Source organism: Mobula hypostoma, chromosome 1 (genome assembly GCF_963921235.1).
Source record: "Mobula hypostoma chromosome 1, sMobHyp1.1, whole genome shotgun sequence".
Lineage (NCBI taxonomy): Eukaryota > Metazoa > Chordata > Chondrichthyes > Myliobatiformes > Myliobatidae > Mobula > Mobula hypostoma.
Genome location: NC_086097.1, coordinates 96,703,876 through 96,726,357, shown reverse-complemented (window position 1 = coordinate 96,726,357; position 22,482 = coordinate 96,703,876). Strand labels below are relative to the sequence as shown.

General features: G+C 41.7%; 1 protein-coding gene across 2 annotated transcripts in view; it reads left to right on the top strand.

The window, feature by feature from the left end:
- dnajc17 (DnaJ (Hsp40) homolog, subfamily C, member 17) overlaps positions 1-22,482 on the top strand; it is a 130,796-nt gene that overhangs the window by 44,682 nt on the left and 63,632 nt on the right. For both annotated transcript variants that reach the window (XM_063053125.1, XM_063053119.1), the window contains exons 3-8: positions 4,623-4,681; positions 9,172-9,259; positions 11,472-11,548; positions 17,710-17,806; positions 19,560-19,609; positions 20,529-20,606. In XM_063053125.1, coding sequence (XP_062909195.1) covers positions 4,623-4,681; positions 9,172-9,259; positions 11,472-11,548; positions 17,710-17,806; positions 19,560-19,609; positions 20,529-20,606 — 449 coding nt within the window. The remainder of the gene's footprint in view (positions 1-4,622; positions 4,682-9,171; positions 9,260-11,471; positions 11,549-17,709; positions 17,807-19,559; positions 19,610-20,528; positions 20,607-22,482) is intronic.

The window sequence follows — 22,482 nt, the reverse complement described above, 5'->3', positions numbered from 1 at the left end:
AAGAATTGGAGACCTACCTAGGAAAGGAGTGGAAGTTTTTAAGGAAACTGCGGGCTTGTGTGATTTTTTAAAAATATTCCACAGTACTTATAACTTCTTCAACTTTGGGCTTGATTATCTCTCCATTAATTTCTGAACTTTAGTTTGGGATAGTCAGGATCATTGTGGGTGAAGAGGTGTTATTCCCTCTGAGAATCAAATGCTTTACAGAATGGATTATACTAGTCTGTCAAGGATGTAATTGGGGGAATACTGTTTATTTAATTTATTTTATTTATTGATACCTTGGATGCCAGCAAAGCCAACTTTTGTTGTCCCCGAATGTGCTGGAGAACTGCTGCAGTCCAGCTGTTTCATTGTAGTGGTTGAGAGAGACTTGCTAAGCTTCTTCAAAATTAGCGAAGAGTCAACTACATGACTGTAGGCTTGGGGTCACACACAGGCCCAAGAGAACAAGGACAACACACTCCCTCCCATGAAGGGCATTAATGAGCTAGATATGTTTTTTGTAACAATCATAAGTATTTTTATATTCCAGATTGTTAATTAAAATTAAATTCTACAGCTGTCTTGCATTTCTGCCTTCTATTTCTTTTCTGATCCAGGCTTCAGTTGCTGGCCTGGTAACATTTACTGTTTCAGAACTGTAAACTCACCTAAAGAATTAAAAAAGGGTTTAAAATATTACAATGTAAATTAATTCATGTGAAGATGGTGATTCTGCTCCACTTTCCCATGACCTCGCTTGACTTCTCCAAGATCTGTGTATTGACAGCCTGCTAGTCTCACTCCTAGATGAATCATACTTTCTTCTAATCAAAGAGTGAGAAGGTGAGTTTCTCCAGTTTCTCTCTCAAGCTCTGTTTCCTTCTTCATTCCAGTCCATGGTGAACCAAACTGTAAAGGAACAGAGGAACAGTGATTTATTTATTCTGGTATAATTTAAATATTTTCCAAATTTCTGTTTTCATATCCGGATAATTCTCACGCTGGTTTTCAAGCAAAGGAACAGTGGGGTCCTATTTTTCTTCAGGCTGAGCTGAACCCATAAACCTGTGCATCATAAAGACCTCCTGCTTCCACCTCTGTCACGTGACTTCATCCATGTCTCAACCTATCTTGCTGCTAAAATCCTCATTCATGCTTTAGTTTTTGTTTCATCCTTGCCTACCTCTGCACTTTACTCTCACTCATAAATCATCCTTCCTCTGAACTTGGCCTCTGGTTCCTTCTCTTTCCTCACCGCACCATTTTGAACTTCCCAGGGAGTTACTCTAGCTTTCCACTTCTACCTTCTCCTTTGTGATCCTCCTTAAAACCTGAAGACTTGGGCATACTTCCTGTACTGGTCTTTGAAGATTTTGTCTAATAGTTCTATTTATGAAATGCCCTGGGCTTTTTACCTGTGTAGAAACTGCTATTAAATTATTCTTAATCTCATTCTGTTTTCAGTGAGTTTATTGGAGATGGTTGAGGAACCAATCTGTAAGGATTATAATCCTTGGTGCATCTAAGTCGCTCATTACAATATTGAAACCGAATTCCAGTTTAGTAACTTTAAAATTGTAGCAGAATGAATATTTTAATATAAAGTTTTTCCAAATTTCAGTTTTCTTCTGTCAATTCTCGTGTTGTTTTTCAGTCAAAGTTGTGAACTCTTTGCTGCTCAGTGGGACAGAAAAGAATGGTATGTTCCCTTTCTGGAACATGATAGGTTTCCATACACCTAATCCCAGAGGTTTGACTGTCTTTTTCTGGTATTATGCCACAGAGTGCTTGATATATTGAGTCCGCTTTCGCAATTCCTTCTTTCTTTTACTTCCATCTGGCTGTGATCCTACTGCTAGTGTACAGGCAGAGGCTAAAAACCGCAGCCCCAGTGGTGAGGACCAAGGAGGCAGAGGAGTGCTTACAGAACTGCTGTGAGTCAGTGGACTGGACAGTATTTGAGTCTGAATGAATAGGCCACAGTTGTCACCGACTTCATCAAAACCTTTGTGGATGAGCGTGTACCTTCAGTAATGTACTAGGCACACCCAAATCAAAAGCTGTGGATGAAACAGGAGATTTGTCATCTGCTGAGAGCTAGGTCTGTGGCATTCCAGACCAGTGATCCAGTACTATACAAGAAGTCCAGGTATGATTTATGGAAGGTTATTTTAAGAGTGAAAAAACAATTCCAATTAAGATTAGAGATGGAATTGGATACACGTCAGCTCTGGCAGGGTTTGCGGGCCATTACTTCCTACAAAGTGAAGCCTAACATGAATGCCTGTGATGCTTCCTGCCCAGATGAGCTCAGTGCTTCATATGCACACTTTATGAAAGGGAGAATAAAGCACACCTGCACAAATCCCTGCAGCGTCTGATGACTATGTGATCTCTGTCTCAGAGGCCGATGTCAGAAACCTTGCCTTTCAAGAGGGTGAACTGTTGCATGGCATCAGGCCCTGATAGAGTCCTTCCAGGTACACTGAAAACCTGTGCTAACCAACTGGCAGAAGTGTTGAAGGGCATCTTCAATCTTTCAGTGCTGCAGTCAGAGGTTCCCACCTGCTTCCAAAGGGTGACAATCATTCCAGTGCTCAAGAGCTGGGTGAGCTGCCTTGATTACTGTCGCCCAATGCCGCTCACATCCATTGTGATGAAGTATTTTGAGAGGTTGGTCGTGGCTAGAATCAACTCCTGCCTAAGCAAGGACCTGGTCCTGCTGCAATTTGCCTATCATCACGATAAGTGTACAGCGGGTATAACCTCACTGGCTCTCAACTAAACCTTGGATCACCTGGACAATAGTAATACGTATGTCAGACTGCTGTTTATTGATTACAGCTCCACCGTTCAACATAATCATACCCTCAGTTACAATCAACAAGCACCAATACCTGGGCCTCTCTACCTCCCTCTGCAACTGGATCCTTGACTTCCTCACCAGAGACCATAGTCTGTGTGGTTCAGAAATAACATCTCCTCCTTGCTGGCAATCAACACTGGTGCACCTCAAGGATGTAAGCTTACCCCACTGCTAAACTCTTCTATGCCCATGACTGTATGGCTAGGTACAGTTCAAACGGCATCTGTAAGTTTGCTGACGACACAACTATTAGCAGAATTTCAGATGTGACGAGAAGGTGTACAGGATTGAGATAGATCAGTTAGATGAGTGGTGTTGCAGCAATAACCTTTCACTCAGCCTCAGTAACACTGAGGAATTGATTGTGGACTTCAGGAAAAATGTAAGTCAAAGGAACACACCAATCCTCATAGGTGGATCAAAAGTGGAAAGAAAGAGCAGTTTCAAGTTCCTAGCTGTCAACATCTCTAAGGACCTATCCTGGGCTGAACTTATTTATGCAATTACAAAGAAGGCATGACAATGACTATATTTCATTAGGAGTTTGAGGAGTATTGGTATACCACCAACAGATGTACCATGCAGAGCGTTCTAACTAGTGCATTACCATTAGCATCACTATTGCATCGCTGCCTGGTATGGAGGAACCACTGTGTAGGATGGGAAAAAGATGCTGAAAGGTGGCATCTATCATTAAGGAGCTCCATCACCCAGGGCATGCTATTTTTTTTATTGCTCCCTTCAAGGAGGAGGTACACGAACCTGAAGAGAGACACTCAATATTTCAGAAACAGCTTCTTCCCCTCCGCCATCAGATTTCTCAATAGATAATGAACCCACGAAGACTTTCTCAGTACCTTTTTCCCTCTCTTTTTGCGCTAATTTAATTTATTTTTTATATGTTCTTATTGTAATGTATAGTTTTTATTACTATATATTGCAATGTTCTGCTGCTGAAAGACAACTAATTTCATGACATATGCCGGTGATATTAAACCTGATTCTGATTCTGATTCAATTTGCTAACAATGGATCTGAGCTCAATAAATGGATTGCAATTAAGACTAAGTTACTATTCTCAAGAAAAACTTCTGTGCATTCGATGAGGTTTAGAGAAAGTTTAGGAAGTATTTAGGTGTGTTCTTGAAATGCTGTGGCAGAGAAGGCTATGGGCTCAGTGTTGGAGATGGAATTAGCATAAATAGGACCTTGTTTGCGGGTGTGCAAAGAGTAGACCAAATGGTCGGTTTCTGTGCTATTTGACTCTAATTCCCAAACAGAGAATGGGCAAACTTTAGAAACGTATAGGTGGCCTGATTGAAACACAAGATCAAAAGGGTTCTTGGCAGAATGGAAGTGGAAAGGATGAATCCTTCAAGGAAAATCTAGAACTAGGACCTATCTTGAGAAATAAGTGACCCAATTTAGACAATTTTTTTCTCTCTTTGAGTCATGAGCCTTTGAATCTGTCTTCCTCAAAGGATGATCTTTCAATGAATTCTTAATAAGCAAGGTGGTAAAGGACTACAGAGGGCTGACAGGAGTGCGGAGTTGAAATTGTAGTGTGATGGTCTTACTAAATGCCAGAGCCAGTTTGATGAACTAAGTGCTCCTGATTCATATGTTAATATTAACAATCCTTGTTTGATACCTCTCAACATTCTATGCAATTTTGTTAATCTTAGAAGTTTCAATTCACTCTGGGTTCAACCTTTTACATATCTACAAAAGATTACCCTTTTAATCAATATTGCTTTTTAATTTGCAGCGGAATTGTTCCATCAGTTATCACAGGCTCTGGAAGTCCTCACAACTGCAGCAGCAAAGGTAAGATGCTGAAAGAAAGAAATTAAACCTTGAATTTGTATAGTACTTTTCATGGTCTCAACATCATATACTGTCCTGATGAAGGTTCTCGGCCTGAAGAATCAACTCTTTATTCCTCTCCATAGGTGCTGCCTGACCTTCTGTGTTCCTCCAGCATGTCATCTGGGTTGCATCATATATTACTTTATTACCAATGAAGTCTCTGCTTTAAATATGGAGTATTGTAGTCAATTCAAACTCAGCCTGCTCCCAGAGTAATGACTAGATTCTCTACCTTAGTGATGTTGATTCAGAAATACTGTTGCATAAAGAATTTGGAATAACTCTCCTCTCTTTGAACTGGTGCCATGTGATTTTATTTTGGCAACTTGATAACCTCCATGAAACTTGAAACCATTGCCTTCAAATTCAGGCCCACGTGCCATAAACTGAGCTATGGTGGGTATATATTTGTATGCTGACACCACCTAGGATGTATTTGTGGTTTAGCAAGTTTTGAAAACAAGATTTTCAGAGTTGGTTGATTCACTCAACCCTAACCCTAATGCAGCTCATTTTCAGTAGCTCCCTTTTCTCCCATCCCTGCCTGTGTACATCTCCAGCAATTGAAGGTAGCAGAAGCAGCAGCAAATACTGTGAATTTTGTTATGAAAGTGACAAGTGGCAGTTAGTAATCTTGAGGAACTCACCTAGTTGAAAACTCCTTGTACAACATGGATTGGATGTATTAAAGTTCCAACTATATTGAATTCTCTCTATACCTATTCAGAAGATGTTGTTTACTAGGTCAGTATTAGTTAGTATTAAGTTTCCTTTGTGTACCCCATGAGTCTTAGCCATGTATGGTTAAGATTGTTTGACTACAGGGAAAAGAATCTGAATCAGATTTGTTATCACTGATTTACATGATGTTAAATTTGTTTTTTTTTTCACAGTAGCAAAGTATAGTGAAAAGATATAAAATTACAAAAATAAATTAATAGTTTAAAAAAAGGTATGGCAAGCTAGTGTTCTTAGATTGTTCATAAATCTAATGGCGAAGGGGAAGAAGCTGTTTCTGAATCACTAAATGTAAGTCTCAAGACTCCTTTACCTCTTCCACTGTGGCAGTGACAAGAAGAAGGCATGTCCCAGATGTTGAGGGTCCTCAGTATGAATGCTGCCTTCATCCAGCACGGCCTTGAAGATGATCTTGATGGTTGGGAGTGTCATGCCCATGATGGAGCTGGCTGAGTCTACAATCCTTTGCAGCCTCTTGCAATCTTGTGCATTGAAGCCTCCATAGCAGCTTGTGATGCAGCCAGTCAAAATGCTCTCCACTATGAGAGGTTGCCTGTTATGCCACTGGCGTTTAGGGCTACAATGGGGGTCCTCCATCCCTGTCTGTCCTCAGCTATCAAAACCACATTGGCCTTGGTCTCTGGCAGTGTTCAGCGCTTCCTTCGTCATGCCAATAGCTTCCTCTCGATTTTCACTACTGTCAGTCATGCAAGTTCGGGGTGAAGACTGAGGAATACCGTTGCACACAGATATAGAAGGATTCTTCATTGCTGTTGACGCAGCATTTTTGGTTGTTAGCCCTGAGCTGAACCTCCGAACCTGGAGGACTGGTGGACCGCTCTTATTCTGGCCTCTATTCTTTGACCTGTTTAGCATGAGTCAAAGCACAAGGCCCGTACACCAGCCAATATTGCTTGAGGCGCATAACCCTTCAAACCCTATGATGAGGTTGTAGTCCTCTTGGCGGGCTCTCTACCATACATCTATAGAAATTGTAGAAGTCTTTGGTTACAAAGACTGTTGTAACCAAATCTTCTCAAGCTCCTAATGAAGTAAAACTGTTGGGAAACCATGTTAGATTGCATCAGTCAGGGTAGAGAACTCTCTGCCCCACCCAATTTTCAAAGTGCTTTCTACTAGACTAGTATGAGGGGTGATTGATAAGTTCGTGGTCTAAGGGAGAAGGAGTCAGTTTTAGAAAACCTAGCACATTTATTTTTCCTACATTTACACACTTAGTCCAGCGGTCGTGGAGCATACGGATCCTTTCTTTGTAGAAGTCGGCATCTTGGACCTCCAGAAGTGGTCCACAGCAGGGGTGGTTGGTAAGTTCGTGTCCTAAGGTAGAAGGAGATGAGGAGAAACTTCAAACTTTCTGCATTTTCACTCAAAGAGTTGAACTGCACGTACATGTAACGAGAGCTGTATAACTCATCTCCTTCTACCTTAGGCCATAAACTTATCAATCACCCCTGATGTGGACCACTTCTACAAGGAAGGGATCCGTATGCTCCACGACCACTGAACTAAGTGTGTACATGTAGGAGGGGACGATGTTGAAAAATAAATGTGCTAGGTTTTCTAAAATTGACTCCTTCTACCTTAGGCCACAAACTTATTAATCACCCCTCGTCTGTCTTGTTTCCATTTGCTACAACGAACAGCTGCTAGTCTTTGAATGAGAGTTCCAATTTTGTTTCTTTTTTCATTCTAGTCTTGAGGCAGATGATGTCAACATATATTAGTGTAGATATTGAGATTTTCTTCTGTTTTTCATGAGTTTCTCAGTCATTACTTGCAGCTTATTACTTGCAGAAGGTCATTGCAGCTTCTGCCGCTGTAGGAACCACAATTCATCAGTAAAAGTGGACTGTAATTTATACCAGATGATGGTTACAAGGATGTTTACAAATGGTTGCCAGCTTTCCTGGTGTAAAAGATTTAAAATGTTTTCAACAGATGATTAGTTGCAGGTTCACTAAAGCTTTTCCCAAAAGACTGCTTTCACTTTATCTTAATTTATGTTTCTTCTCAGAACAACCCCATCTATACAATGCCCATTTCTTACTTGCTCATGTTGAAGGTAAGGGATTGCTGTCATTAGATTCAACCAAGAGAACAGAAACAGCCTTTCAGACTACTTGCTAGAAAAGTTTGGATCTTTAATCCCTGGCTACTTGTTGAATAAAAGCACAATGTCTTATAGTGCCAGGTTGTGTAGACCAGAAGATCCAAGTTCGATCCTTGGCCAATGCTGAATTAGCTGGCTTCACCCATGGCAGAAGACATAAATGAGAAGATTGCAATTGGCTTTGTAGAAACGGAAGTAAGCATTAAACAGATAAATAATTTTTGATCTGGAAACTGCACAGGAAGATCATGGTTGAGCTGCTTTGCCCATTGGAAAAATCAGGCACTGAGTTTTGTAGGCTCATTGATGCTCCAGAATAGAGGCTGGATCTGATGGTTGAAGGTTGTGCTTCACAACTTGCAGACCTTTCAGACAGGGTAACTTTTCTTGTTCAAACATACTCAACTAAAGAGTATTAGTTTCATTAGTTATTTGTTGCATTTAATATAGTCTTTGTAGAATGACATCTCAAACTCTCACTTGGAAGAGATTCCTGAAGTTGAAAAGTACTCTTATTCTATGTTCATCTCAAAGGTTATTTAAAGTGAACCTTAGCAGAATATGTTCCATGTATGCCCTGAATCTAGCATAGCTCTTTTTTCATCTGCTGGGCATTAGGCTACTCATTCAACAAAGTCTAGCAGTACAACAGGAGTAGAAGATTTCCGTTTAACCAGCCGTCTCCTGGGTATTGAGATTACAGCCATTAATCTAACCTGTAAGCATTTATCCCTTCCAACACAACCACATTGTTCCTGCAGTGTGTGCTTTTTACAAAATCTACTGTAGTTAACTTGGAAGGCTTCTTTGAATCTCCTACATGATGGGAAAGTCAGCAAGAACAAGTTTGTTTTCTGAGTTATCCGTTTGTTTGGAAAATGCATCAACATCTGTAAATATGCCTTAATTTTAGAATTCTTACCCAATGCCACTAAGGGAGTACCTTCACAGGTGGTGCTATAGCAGTTTACCATTTGACTTCAAAGGACATGAGGATGGATTTAAATGCTAACCTTGCAGCAATGCCTACATCCCATAATTTACTGGAAAACAATTAACAGGTATCACCCCACCCCAAACATTGTACACTGTTTTTATTTATGTTATGAATCTACTTTTCCCTTGGTCCCTTGAGTGCTGATATTTTCCCCTCAACTATTAGAGCTCTTCACAAAAAGCAGAGGTATTGTTCTTAATACTTGCATTTCAAAGGAAAGGTATGACAATGCTCTGCTATATATTTCTGCAATCAGAGAACAACTTTGGTGTCAAGATGCAGCATTACGAATGCCATTTTCGTTGCTGTTTTATTCAGTGTTCGTTTTTGGAAGGTATGTGAATGGGAGTGTTTATTAAGGACCACTGCTGAAATTTCTTGGGAACCATAAAGGAAACTGTATTCGGGATATTTGGAGAGAGGTATATAGAAATGGCTCCTTGTATTATTGGTTGCTGGCAACAAAGCATGTACTTTGTATATGGATATCAACTGCAGGTTATTCTGGTTAAACCAGTTTGGCTTAAATTTTGAATAGAGAAATATGATAAGCATGCTAACTTGATTTTCTTCCTCTTCAAGGCAGCCTATGATCAAATTAGGAAAGCCAAAAAAAGGGCAGCAGAAAGGAACCAGAAACTCGACAGCAAAAGGAAGAAGGTTAAGCTTGGTATGTGAGATATTAATAAGAATTTTAAGCAATTTAGGAAAATATAAATTTTACTTCTCATCACAAATAAGGCACCAGAGGACTGAACATGAAAAAATATTGGGATATCCGTGAGCAAGTTGTATGATATTGGATCCATGATTAAAACCAGAAAAGATAACGATAGTGAAAGCAATTAAATCTATATTGAAGCTTTTCTGTGGCTAACTTTGAAGCCTTTGACCAGGCAGAGCAAAGGCAGTATTCCGTTAACGGACAAGACAAAATCTGCGGACACTGGAAATTCAAGCAATACACATAAAATGCTGGAGGAACTCAGCAGGCCAGGTAGCTTCTATGGAAAAGAGTATAGTCGACGTTTCGGGCTGAGACCCTTCATCAGCACTGGAGAACAAAAGGTGGAGGAGTCAGTGTAAGAAAGTGGGGGGAGGGGAGGTAGAACCACAGGTGAAGGGGGGAGGGGTGAAGTAAAGAGCTGGGATGTTGATTAGTGAAAGAGATACAGGGCAGAAGAAAATCTGTGTCCCTCCCCACTGATCTCCCTCCTGGCACTTATCCATGCAAGCGGAACAAGTACTACACCTACCCTTGCATCTCCTCCCTCACTACCATTTAGGGTCCCAAACAGTCCTTCCAGGTGAGGCGACACTTCAGTTGTGAGTCTGTTGGGGTCATCTACTGTATCCCGTACTCCGGGTGTGCCCTCCTGTATATCGGAGTCCAAATGTAGATTGGGAGACCGTTTCGCCGGGCACCTATGTTCTGTATGTCAGAAAAAGTGGGGTCTCCCAGTGGCCACCCATTTTAATTCCACTTACTGTTCCCATTCTGACTTGTCAGTCCATGGCCTCCTCTACTGTTGCGATGAGGCCACACTCAGGTTGGAGGAGCAACACCCTTTGTTCATCTGGATAGCTTCCAACCTGATAGCATGAGCATCGATTTCTCAAACTTGTGGTAATACCGCCCCCCGCAACCCTTCACCATTCCCCATTCCCATTTTCCTCTCTCACCTATCTCCTTACCTACCCATCACCTCACTCTGGTGCACCCCCTTTTCTTTCTTCCATGGCCTTCTATCAGATTGACCCTTCTCCAGCCCTGTATCTCTTTCACCATTTAACTCCCCAGCTCTTTACTTCACCCCCCGCCAGTTTCACCTATCAACATGTACTTCTTCCTCTTCCCCCCACACCCCACTTTCTTACTCTAACTTCTCATTTTTTTTTCTCCAGTCCTGATGAAGGGTCTCGGCCCGAAACATTGTCTGTACTTTTTTTTCCATAGATGCTGCCTGGCCTGCTGAGTTCCTCCAGCATTTTGTGTATGTTCCTTTAACTATCTGCCATGGAGCATGAAATTGATAGTAGTAGCTACATAAAATTAAGCATGTGCTCCTGTGGAACGTAAACTAAAAGTCCACACTGTCACAATTACATTGTCTCTTCACTTCAAGGACAATGAAGAGAAACAATATGTGCTGACATTTGCCCCACAGTATATCTGTGAATGAACAAGTAACTGCTGTCCTTTCATCTTAGATGACATGTCCTTCTTTCATTGCCCTTTCTGGATGTGTGTTGTTGGCTCATCTGAGAATCAGTACCATTTTCCCTCTGCTTGCCCTGTCCAGTAATACTTATTTTATATCAGATAGATAGCTGGATTGATCATGTGAAGAATCTTTGCACTTCCTTTAAGGTGTTGCAGTGGCACTGGGGAATCCTTAGAACTGATTTGCAGCCAGATCTGCTTGCAATATTTGAATTTGGACTGGAGTGAGAAGTTTGCTTGGCTGCTGTCAGTTAAACAGAGAGAATTCATTTTTGACATCTTGACAGCTTGTTAATACCACAATCTTCTTAATTCAATACTTTTGGGAAACTATAGTGGCAAATCTTATCATGATTTTAGACAGGAAATGCATCAGTTTTTAAGAGTAGGAGGTGCTCTTCTGATTGAGCCAAAGTGCAGTCAACTTTGCTCGCATTCAGCTATACCTGTATAGAATCAATTCTTTTAAAATCCTCTTTAAAAAATGAGCATCCTTCCCTTCTGAGAAAATTTCAGCTGAATTGTGTAAACAAAGTATCTCTTTTGAGCATCAGAGAAGTTGTGCTACAGTTGATTTTTATCTCCTTTTGCCTATTGTCAGAATGGGTAACTATCACATGGAAGCCTTGTTACATGTAACATTGTAGTTTAATTACAGACTTAGAGGCCCGAGAGCGAGAAGCCCAGCTCAATGAAGATGAAGAAGTTAAGATTACAAAGAATTTAGATGAAGTGGTAAGTGCAAAAGCAGGTCAAACTGCTGAAAGCTATTAAATTCATATCACTTGGTTTCCTGCCTAAAATTTAGAATTTGCACGTAAGTGCAGTTGTTACGTTTAACTGTGACCATATGGTTTTCTCCTGGGTGCTCTTGTTTCCTCCCACATCCCAAAGATGTGAGTTGGTAGGTTAATTGCCCATGGTAAATTGCACTTTAAAATGCATGTGGGTGATGGGAATGTGTGGAAAGTAGTTTGAGGGAATCATGGGGAATGCAATTGTAAGGAAATTAGTCACTTTGAGGTACATTTAGGCTGACATTTCAAATGAAACTGGGTGACATTTCAAAAAGACAAATAAAATCCAGTTAACTCAATGGTATTCATAATGTAGTGTTTTGAATGTTAATCTGAGCAAGAATGTTTGAGCATTTATTTAGTCAGTAATAATCAGGGCATTCGAGGATGGGACAATTAAGTACTAGCTCAGGCTGTGAAGCCCATGTATCTTGTATGAATAATATTCCTGAAGTGGAGCCAGGCCAATCTTTGGACTGCAGCACCAAGGAATAGATAGCACTGGGGCAAGGTCAGCAAATGATTCTTCCTAGAAAGTAAGTGCAAATGTTAGATGGAAACACAAGATCAGTCTGGGTTATATTGTCACTGGCTTTATAACTGAACAGCCTTTCAACATCTGTCTGTCATTAAGGTCCCCTGAAACCCCTATGCCAACCTTGTCAGCACCTGTGAGAGAGGAGGGTAGAAAGTACCCTTATAAAAAGATTTGCTGCACTCGACTTTGAACTGCATCCAACTGTGTTTAATTTACTTTTGAGGCATTTCCTTACCTTTACTTTGTATAGTAAGAGACTTCAGCATTCACCTCCTTGACGTGCATAATTTGACTTAATTCTCAGGCAAAGGTTTGGTCTCCCCATTCTTTTTATAATCATATCCTTGCATTTTGGAGTATGTGGTGTTCCACGACTTGAAGATATCCAGAGATATACAGCGCAGAGAACAGTATCTATTAAATGGTGGTAGTTGAGTATGTTAAAATCTTGCATCTTGGCTCAAGTCTGGACACAAGATTCTGCAGATGCTGGAAATCCAGAGCAACACACATAAAATGCTGCAGGAGCTCAGAACGTCAGCTAGCATCTATGCGGAGGAATAAACAGTTGACATTTTGGTCTGAGACCCTTCATCAGCACTGGGGAAGGGGGGAAAGCTAGAATAAGAAAGTGAGGGAGGAGCAGGTGTTGGGTGAAACCAGGTGAGGGAAAGGAGGGATGAAGTAAGAAGCTGGGAGATGACGGGTAGAAGAGGTAAAGGGCTTAAGAAGAAGGAATCTGATGAGAGAGGACAGTGGACCATGGGAGAAAGGGAAGGGGGTCTCTGGAGAAAAGTGAGGAGAAGGTTTTAGGGGAGCCAGAATGGGAAATGGAAAAAGAGAGGAGGAAGAAATTACTAGAAGTTAGAGAAATCATTGTTCATGCCATGAGATGGAAGACTACCCAGATGGAATATGAGGTATTGCTCTTCTAACCTGAGAGTGCATCGTTGTGACTGCAGAGGAGGCCATGGGCTGGCGTGCTGGAATGAGAATGTGTGGTAGAATTTTTAAAAGTGCCACCGGGAAATCTCACCTTTTTGTCATGGGTGGGGCAAAAGTGCTCGATGAAGTGGTCCATCATTCTACGTTAGGTCTTCCCATTGTAGAGGAGGCTGCACTGGGTGCATCAGATACAATAGATGACCCCAGCAGACTTGCAGGTGAAGTGTCGCCTCTCCTGCTAAAATTGTTCTGGTGATGAAAGAGGAGGTGTAGGGCAAGTGTAGCACTTTTCCTGCTTGCAGGGATAAGTACCGGGAAGGACAAGTGAACAAGTGAGTCATGCAGAGAGTGATCCCTGGAGAGAGTAGCGGATGGGGAAGGGAAAGATGTGTTTTGTGGTAAGATCCTGTTGAAGATTGCAGGTTACAGAGAGTGATGTGCTGAGTGCGGAGGCTCATGGGGTGGTATGTAAGGATGAAGAAAACTGTATCACTGTTTTCCTTTCCCTCAGTGACCAGCTTCACACAAATCTGGTCCAAGAGACAACCCATTGGCTTGAGGGTAGAAATAGATCCACAGACTTTCAATTTTCTGAATCTCTTTCGTGGTATGTGAACTGGTAACTGGCTTCACACATCAAAGTTGCTGGTGAACGCAGCAGGCCAGGCAGCATCTCTAGGAAGAGGTACAGTCGACGTTTCAGGCCGAGACCCTTCGTCAGGACTAACTGGCTTATGTGCTTCTGATGTATGGATTCAGTTTTCATTGTTATCCTAATGCTGCTCTGTTTTGAGTGGTCACAGACCCCAGAGATTGTCACACTTCTTCAAGGAACCTTTGAGAACTGTCTTGAATTTTTTTTGTCTGTCTGGTAATCTCTTCCCTTAGTAGAGCTCAGGATAGGAAATGGGAGTTTGTTATCAGGCTTGCAAACAAAGTGGCCAGTCCATCAGAACTGAATGAGTCCAGCTGGGGAGGATAGCCCGGGAGAAGACAGTGACATAGGTTCACTTTGCTGAAACAGTGGATTTAGAGGATCTGTTAACGGCTGTATTGGTTGTACTTCTCTAGTGTATTGAGGTACCTGCTCTAGGTAGACTGTCTAAAACAGGGGTTCACAACTTGTTTTATTCCATTGAGCATTACCAGTAACCGAGGGGGTCTGTGAATCTCAGGCTGGGAACCCCCAGTCTAAGAAGTGTGCAGGAGGGCAGTGATCATTGTATGACTGGTTAAAACAAAATGGAAAGGCGTACTAAGTTTGCTCTAGTGTGGCTTGCTTCTCTGGTGATATCACAAATGGGCAGTGAAATGCCCAATTTGTAAGATCACAAAATTTTAAATCAGCTGGAAGGGCTGGAAAGGCCTAAATGAATGAAGTCGCTCTGCATCCTCCTGACAGCCAACATTGCCACCCAGTTTTATATCATTATGATTTTGGATACGTCATAATTAGTTCCTTCAAGGCATCAAGGAGGTTGTGAACAACCAGAAATCATCTCGCAAGTCACAGCTTGAAAATGACCCTGTGTGGTCCATTTACATGAAAAAGCACTTAAAGGTCCTAGAGTACAGCCATGAAGTGTTTTTGAAGTCTGCTGTTAGCAGTTTGGCACGAAGTTCAGACACATTAAGATTCCACAAAGGAGCCCAACAGGAAGAAAATGACTTTGTTTTGCAAACCTGATATTGGTGGCAGGTCAAGTGGTAAATTTTAAGCAGAATTCTGTGAATGATGGTCTCCTCAGATTGGGACATGGGATTAATTTTATCCATCTTAATAAGGTTTTAGTATACTGAATTGTTTGAAGGACAATATCTCTGTCCCTGCCAGGTTCCCTTGAAGGTAATGTGCCTGGATTGAGTACTCAATCTACTGATTTGCTCCTTGCCACTTTCCTGCAGAAGCAAGAGCAGCAATTGTGATTTCCCTGGAGTCTTTCACACAGGGCAGAGGTGTGATGGAGGGAGAGAATGTTGACACTTTGGGGCTATGTTTTGTTGCTGGCTTCATTATAATTTTTTAATGTTTCTGACATTTGGAACAGAGACAGCATGAAGTCCAATGACAGTGTGGTAACAGACGCAGCAGATCTGTCAATCATTAAATTTCTGACTGACTTCTGTCCAAATGACGCCACCCTTCAGAACTGATGGTCATGGACAAAATTCAGCCCATTGTTTTTCAGTGGAACAGTCCTTAGTTCATGTTTTGAAACTAACTAATTGAATCCAGGCTTTTATCCCTTCAAGTAACTTAAAGTCAGAAATGGTAAAGCTAAAAATTAGATAGCAAAAGATAGCTGCTGTGGAACAAGTAAAGATGTAGGGGGAAAGAGGAAAGGTGTGCCAGAAGGGTACATGGTAGAACACTCATTCCTCTTTAGGCTGCTAACTCTGTCTCATGGATAGACTGTGGGACTGTCCATGCTTGTTTTCACACAACACACTCAAAATGTTGGAGGAGCTCAACATATCAGGCAGCATCTCTGGAGGGGAATAAACAGGAGACATTTCAGGCCAATATCTTTTATCAAGACTGGAAGGAAAATCCTTTTTTTTTTGGAAAAAAGGGACATCTTGATATCATTGGATAGAAATTCTCATTCTGAGAACAGATGCAGCAGAGGGAGAGGACCTGAGAAAAGGGAATAGCAAGTGACAGAGTGGGAAGAGGTATCATCAAGATAACTGAGAGACTCAGTGGGTTTGTCAAAAAAATGTCGTCAGGTATTATGTCTCTGGAGATGGAGACCGAGAGAGGTCAAGGGGTGAAAAGAGTCAGAGGTAGACCAAGTACTGAGATGTCCTTTATTTCAGAAGTCAGCATTCCACTGTTGATGCTGCCTTCATCTGTATCTCCTCCATTTCCCATACTCTCCTCCATTTCCCATACTCTCCTCCCGCCCCCAACATAACAAGGATCTTTATCCTCATCTACCTCCCCACCAGCCTCTACTTCCAAAACATTATTCTCCACAACTCCTGCCATCTCCATTGGGAGCCCATCACAAGGCACATCTGTTCCCCTCCCCCCCCCCACCCCAACTCCACTTTCCACAGGGATTGCCTTCTCTGTGACCTGGTCATTTGTCCCCACTGATCTCCCGACTGGCACATCACTGCAAATGCGGCAGGTGCTACAGCTGCCCCTACACCACCTCCCTTACCACCATTCAGGGCCCTAAACAGTCTGCTAGGGTCATTTATTGTATCTGGTGCTCCCGGTGCAGACTACTCTACATCGGTGAGACCTGACGCAAATTTGGGGACTGTTTCATCAAGCACTTTCACGTTGTCTGCCACAATAGCCAAGATCTCCCAGTGGCCACCCATTTCAATTCCACTTCATATTTCTGCACCAACATACCTGTCCAGAATTCCTCTGCTACGTTATATTCTGTCTGGGTAGCGTCCTCCAACCTGATGGCATGAACATCGATTTCTCTATCTTCTGGTAATTATCCCCTCTGTTCTCTCCCCCCCCCCCATCTTTGGTGGCTCACTCACCCCTTTCCTTTCAGTCCTTCACCCTCATGACCTGCCCATCACCTCCCTCTCGTTCTGCACCTCCTACCCTTTTCCCCATGGTCCACAGTCCTATCAGATTGTACCAGCTTCAGTTCTTTACCTCTTCCACCTATCACCTCCCAGCTTCTCATATCATTCCCTTTCATCTGCTTTCCACTCCCCTCACCTAATCTCCTGCCACCTTGTACTCCTCCACTGCCCCCATCTACTTATTCTCACTTCTGTCCCCTTCCTCTCCAACAATGATGAAGGGTCTCAGCCTGAAACATCCACTATTCCCCTCCATGGATACTGCCTGACCTGCTGTGCTCCTCCAGCACTGGGTATGTATTGTTTGAGATTTCCAGTATCTGCAGAATCTCATATGTCTCTCATTTTCACACAGATAGTTTTATTTTTGCTGTCCTTGGTTTGAAGCAATAATCTGCCTTATCACCCTTGAGGTCAACCACAGTTGAATTTTTACGTGATGTGCTGTTACTACTGATCCCAATTTAGAGAGGTTGATCCTTTGCTCAAAGCAAAGGTTTGCAAGTTCATTCTTGCCAGGTCAGGTCAGATGGCCAAGCAATATTAAGAAAAATTCCAGGTGGATTTAACTGAATTTTGTAGAGTTGAGTGAGGAAGTTTAATCCTTCACAACATTTCTTCGCCCTCTAAAGCCCCTCTGTTCATTCACAAGTTCTGAAAGATTGTATGATCTTGGAAGAATTAGAAGCAGCCACAGCTTCTGCCGCCATGGACTCCCTACCAGAAAGGAGCGTGTCAATGGTGAATGGACCCCATTATATTTCTTTGTTTGAAATATCTGCTGATGTTTATGTACAAGGAACTGTGTTTTGATCAGGAGCCAGTAGACAAAGTAACCTCTGCTCCCCATAAAAATTGATGCCAAAAGAGGAAGAGAGGTAGATAATTGGAAACACGAACAACTAAATCGTATGGTTTAATATAAGCAAGAGTCATAGTTGTTTTTGTTGGATTGTCATGCTAGCTATAATTTTGCTTCTGTCTTGTTCACTGTCATTCATAGTATTGATTAATTCCTCAGATGTAATACTTGCTTGGCTCTTGTCTTCCTACAGATTGCCAAGCTGAGGGAGGAGGGCTCCAGAAATTTACTGAAGCAGCAGAGGCTCATCGAAGAACAGATAATACTGGAAAGAGAGCAGAGGTTGCGAGGTAAGTTTGCACCTGTGATATTGTAGGTAAAGACACCTGCCATGGATGAATGTTTATTGATTACAACTCCAGCTTCAATACTATAATTCCAAGTAAATTCATCTCCAAACTCCTGGGACTCAACCCCTTCTTTTGCAACTGGATCCTTGACTTCCTGACCAATAGACAGCAATCAGTAAAGGTAGACAGCAACACCTCTGCCAAGGCTATCCTCAGCATTGGTGCCTCACAAGGCTGCGACTTCAGCCCACTACTTTACTCCCTATGCACTTGTGGCTGTGCAGCCATATTCTACTTTAACTTTATCCACGAGTTTTCAGGTGACCATCTCTTAAATAACAACGTCAGAATACAGAAAAGAGATAGAGAGCCCTGTGACATGGTGTCATGACAACAACCTTTCCCTCAATGGCAGCGAAACAAAGGAACTGTTCAATAGGAATGGGGAGAGTGCACATTCCAACTTTTACAGGCTAAAGAAATTGGCATGTGCCCTTGGACTCTCACCAATTTTTATCAGTGCAGCATAGGAAGTATTCTATCTGGGTACATTGCTGCTCGATATGACAAATGCTGTGCCTGAGACCACCAAGAAACTGCAAAGTTGTGGATACAGCTCTACGCATCAGAAGCCAGCATCCTCTCCATAGACACTGTCTCCACTTCTCGCTGCCTCAGTAAAGCAGCCAACATAAATCAAAGACCCTCCCCACACAAGGCATTCTCTCTTCTCCCTCCTATCAGGCAGAAGACACAAAAGGCTGAAGGCATGTACCACCAGGCTACAGGACAGCTTTTATCGCACTGTCATAAAGCTACTGCTCAATTCCCTAGTACAACATGATGGACTCTTGATTTCATAATCTACCGTGTTATATAGTGTCGCGCCTTATTGTCTGTCTGTCTGCCTGCACTGCAATTTCTCTGTAACTGTAACACTTCCTTCTGCCTTCTGCTATTGTTTTACTTTGCACTACCTCCGTGTACTGATAAGATGAGATGATCAGTATGGATAGCATGCATAGCAAAGTTTTTCACTGTACATGTGACATGACGATTTAACAATTTATTCAGCGGTATGCTTGGATTCATTGGAAGCTCGTGGGCATGTGAAATTTAACGTTTTGCAAGGAAATGCAGAGTAAATAGCAACTTATGGAGGAATTGTTGAACATTTACAAGTGTTGTGATGGGTTGACTGGTGCTTTATTTTATAAATCGCACTCTATGGGGAGGGCTAGTCTTGCAAATAGGTACTAATATGGCCAAATGTTAGCATGTCGTCCAGTTCTGGAGACTTTATTTGCAGGCCAGGGAGTGAAAACAGTGTCAAAAGAACTGTAAGTTATAAGGAAATGAATAAAGGACAGGAGAGTATATGTATGTATGCTTGGCATTAAATTATAGTTGTGGAATGCTTTATAGGATGTAGTATTGGTGAGGAATGGCAAAGGTAAGAGGACTTCAGGGAAGAGCAATATGGAGACAAAGGAGGTGAGGGGTTAATGGGAGAACCAAGGAGAGTACTCTGGGGTGGAAGGTGAATAGAGTTTCAGGGAAGAACAGAAGGGCAAGTTACAGATGAATGTGAGGGGAAAGTAGCAGCAATATTCACTTGGCATTGTACATGACAATTACAGCAGCAATTTGAAATTAATTATTTAAATTTTTTTTGATATGGTGAAATTCTGTATTAATGAATCTGCTTCCTATGTCAATGAAAATTTGGTAATATGGTTTCTTTTCCTTCCAGGTTTTGCTGTCCAAACAGACTCCAAAAACAAACCAACCCCCAAGCTGAAAGTAAGTCTAGTTCTCATGCTGACTTTTGTTAATGTCTTGTGAAATTGATTTCCTGCAAGGTTCAGAGTTACTGTGAGCTATGGAAGGTTTGGGAAACTCGTAATGCAATCCCCACTGTAGCGGCTACTTTAAAACAACTGAAAACCTCTCAGAGGCTAAGCACGGGGGTGTTGACTCTGTATGACGTACTTTCCATCAATAATAAAGTTCTAAAGTCAAAGAAAGTACGTTTGATCTTTATTGCGAAACCAGCAAAGACAATCTATCTTGTAATGATAAAACTAACAATATAATGAAATAAACAATCTAAGCGTATTCAAATGTACTTAAGCTAAGCGTTCTTAAACTTAGTTAAACAATAAATGAAGCATAACTAAGCAAAGCAGTGGACAATAAAAATGCCATTCTGGGTGCCTTTAACCACTAACCAGACTAAAAACTAACCTAAAGAGAAAGCATGAATACGTAACTATACTCTTCACTTCTACCATGCATCAATCTACGTGACTAATTACCCAAAATAAACACTCAATGCAAAATGCAGACAAACAGAAAGTAGGTACATGGCTCCTACACCTTAGAAGATATGAAGTATACTTATTTCACTAATTGCTTTCCCTTTGATTTCTGGTTTTTAACTATTTTCATAATTTCTTTTGGTTTGCCTTTTAAGTTGTCAGCATTTTTCCTTAATTCCTTAGAAATCATGAAAATATTTTATCTTTGCCCACACCTTCCCCCCTTCTTCCCCTTCTTCCCCCCTTCCCCCCTTCTTCCCCCTTCTTCCCCCTTCCTCCCCCTTCCTCCCCCTTCCTCCCCCCTTCCTCTTCCTCTTCCCCCCTCCCCTTCCCCCCTCCCACCTTCCCCCTCCCACCTTCCCCAACCCCCGTCCCTTTCCACCCTCCCTGGCAATATATAGCTCAGATGGAAGTGTAACAAGGACGATGAATCAAATGGTGGTTATTCTCATGAATTTCTCCTATCAATCTTGCGAAAGGTAAGTTCTTCTGCAGTGGAGCCATCAAATGAAGAGTACTTCCCATGCTTCTACCAATTGGTATATATCCAAGTGTGTCAGTTATGATGGGAAATACTTAGGGAAGTGAGATTATTTTGAAATTACATTACTCATCTGCAGTTACAAAATACCTACAGACTATTAAGCCCTTGTTCCATCCCCTTCCCCCCAATCTTGCTCATACAAATTCTCATCATTCAGCCCCATCAGCCTACCTTTCTAAATGATACTGTGATGTAGATTTAGCTGGTGTCTTTTCTGCATTAAAAAATACTAATCATTTTTTCTTTCTTTTTGAATAACGTGGCATGCTAAGTGCTATTTTTCTTGATGCCAAATCGTGGACAATTAGTTAATTCAATTGGATATTGCAACTTGCCCAGATTTGAGATCATAACTTCTGGATTCCTCATCCATGTCAGTGACCGTTCTGCCATTTTAGGTCAGCATTATAGCACAGATTCCTGTTGACTGAGCAAAGCAGGTTTTGAAACAGATTTAAGGGGAAAATTAAGACTCTTTTAATCTTGTATTGGCATAGTCCAGCAGTTGTCAGATTCATTGTTTTTACGCATCGCACCAGATCGTAAAGGTTAGGGTGTCAGGGTGGAGGTGAGGGATCAACCAATTCAGCTCACTACTCTGTGAGGTTTACTTGTCTCTGCGTTGAACTAGCGGGCTCCTGGATTGGCTGCAGTGATGACTGGCTTCGTGGCTGTGAACTCACTTTTGTGAACTTCAGTTCTGAATGTTATTTGCTTACTTTTATTGTTTGCACAATTTTTTTTCTGCACATTGAGGGTATGTTGTTCTTTGTTTTTTTTAATGTGTCCTATTGGGTTTCTTTGTTTTGTGGCTGACTAAGGAGACGAATCTCAATGTTGTACAGTATGTAGTATACATACTTTATACAATTTTTGACAATAAATGTACTTAGAACTTTGTTTTTGTCAGCTTCCTGCTGACAAAGATCCTTTCCTTCCTCTTCAAACAAGAGAGCACCAGAGTAAAATCACATTGTAGGAGTTACCCGCAAGTAGAAGCCAATTCACGTCTCTGAAATGTACGGTATGTTCCTGTAGATTTATAGTTGCCCATGTCAAATAAGACAACAGCTGTTACTCGTCTTAAGGAACTGATCACGGAAGAGAGGAAGATGGCAACAAGCTGAAAAGCAAGCAGGGGAGGTAGAGGGAGATTGGGAGTAAGATGCAAAGTATATCAATCTAACCCAAAGTAGCTTGACTCTTCTCATCTGGAAGTTGCTTGTAAGTGAAAAATGTGGATAATCATTTCATATACCCAAGTTTATCAGCTTCCTGTTAGCAAATCATAGTTTTTCCACCATTTGTTTCTGTAAAAGATGTAAATATTTTGGGGTGTTTATCGGTCTCGGGAGAAATGGTTGCATACTCAAGATGAGAATGAAAGAGAGAGATACTGAGCATGAGGATAGTAATTTAACAGATCAAAAACTGATAAGTTAATTGACCAACACAGTTCACACTACCCAACACTGCCCTTCCCCCAGCTCCACCTCCCCCTCCTGTCTTCTCCTATCACTTCGGATCTCCCCCTCCCCCTCCCACTTTCAAATCTCTTTCTATCTCTTCACTCAGTTAGTCCTGACGAAGGGTCTCAGCCCGAAACGTCGACTGTACTACTTCCTATAAGATGCTGCCTGGCCTGCTGCGTTCCACCAGCATTTTGTGTGTGTTACCTAAAGTTCTGTTTTTTTGTTTTTGTAAGAGAAACTGTTGTGCAGAGGAGGGTAAATAAATGACAGCAGAAAGTAGAGAGAAATGTAGATCAACATAAATTTAACATGATAGCATGCATGCTTTAGTTAAAAACA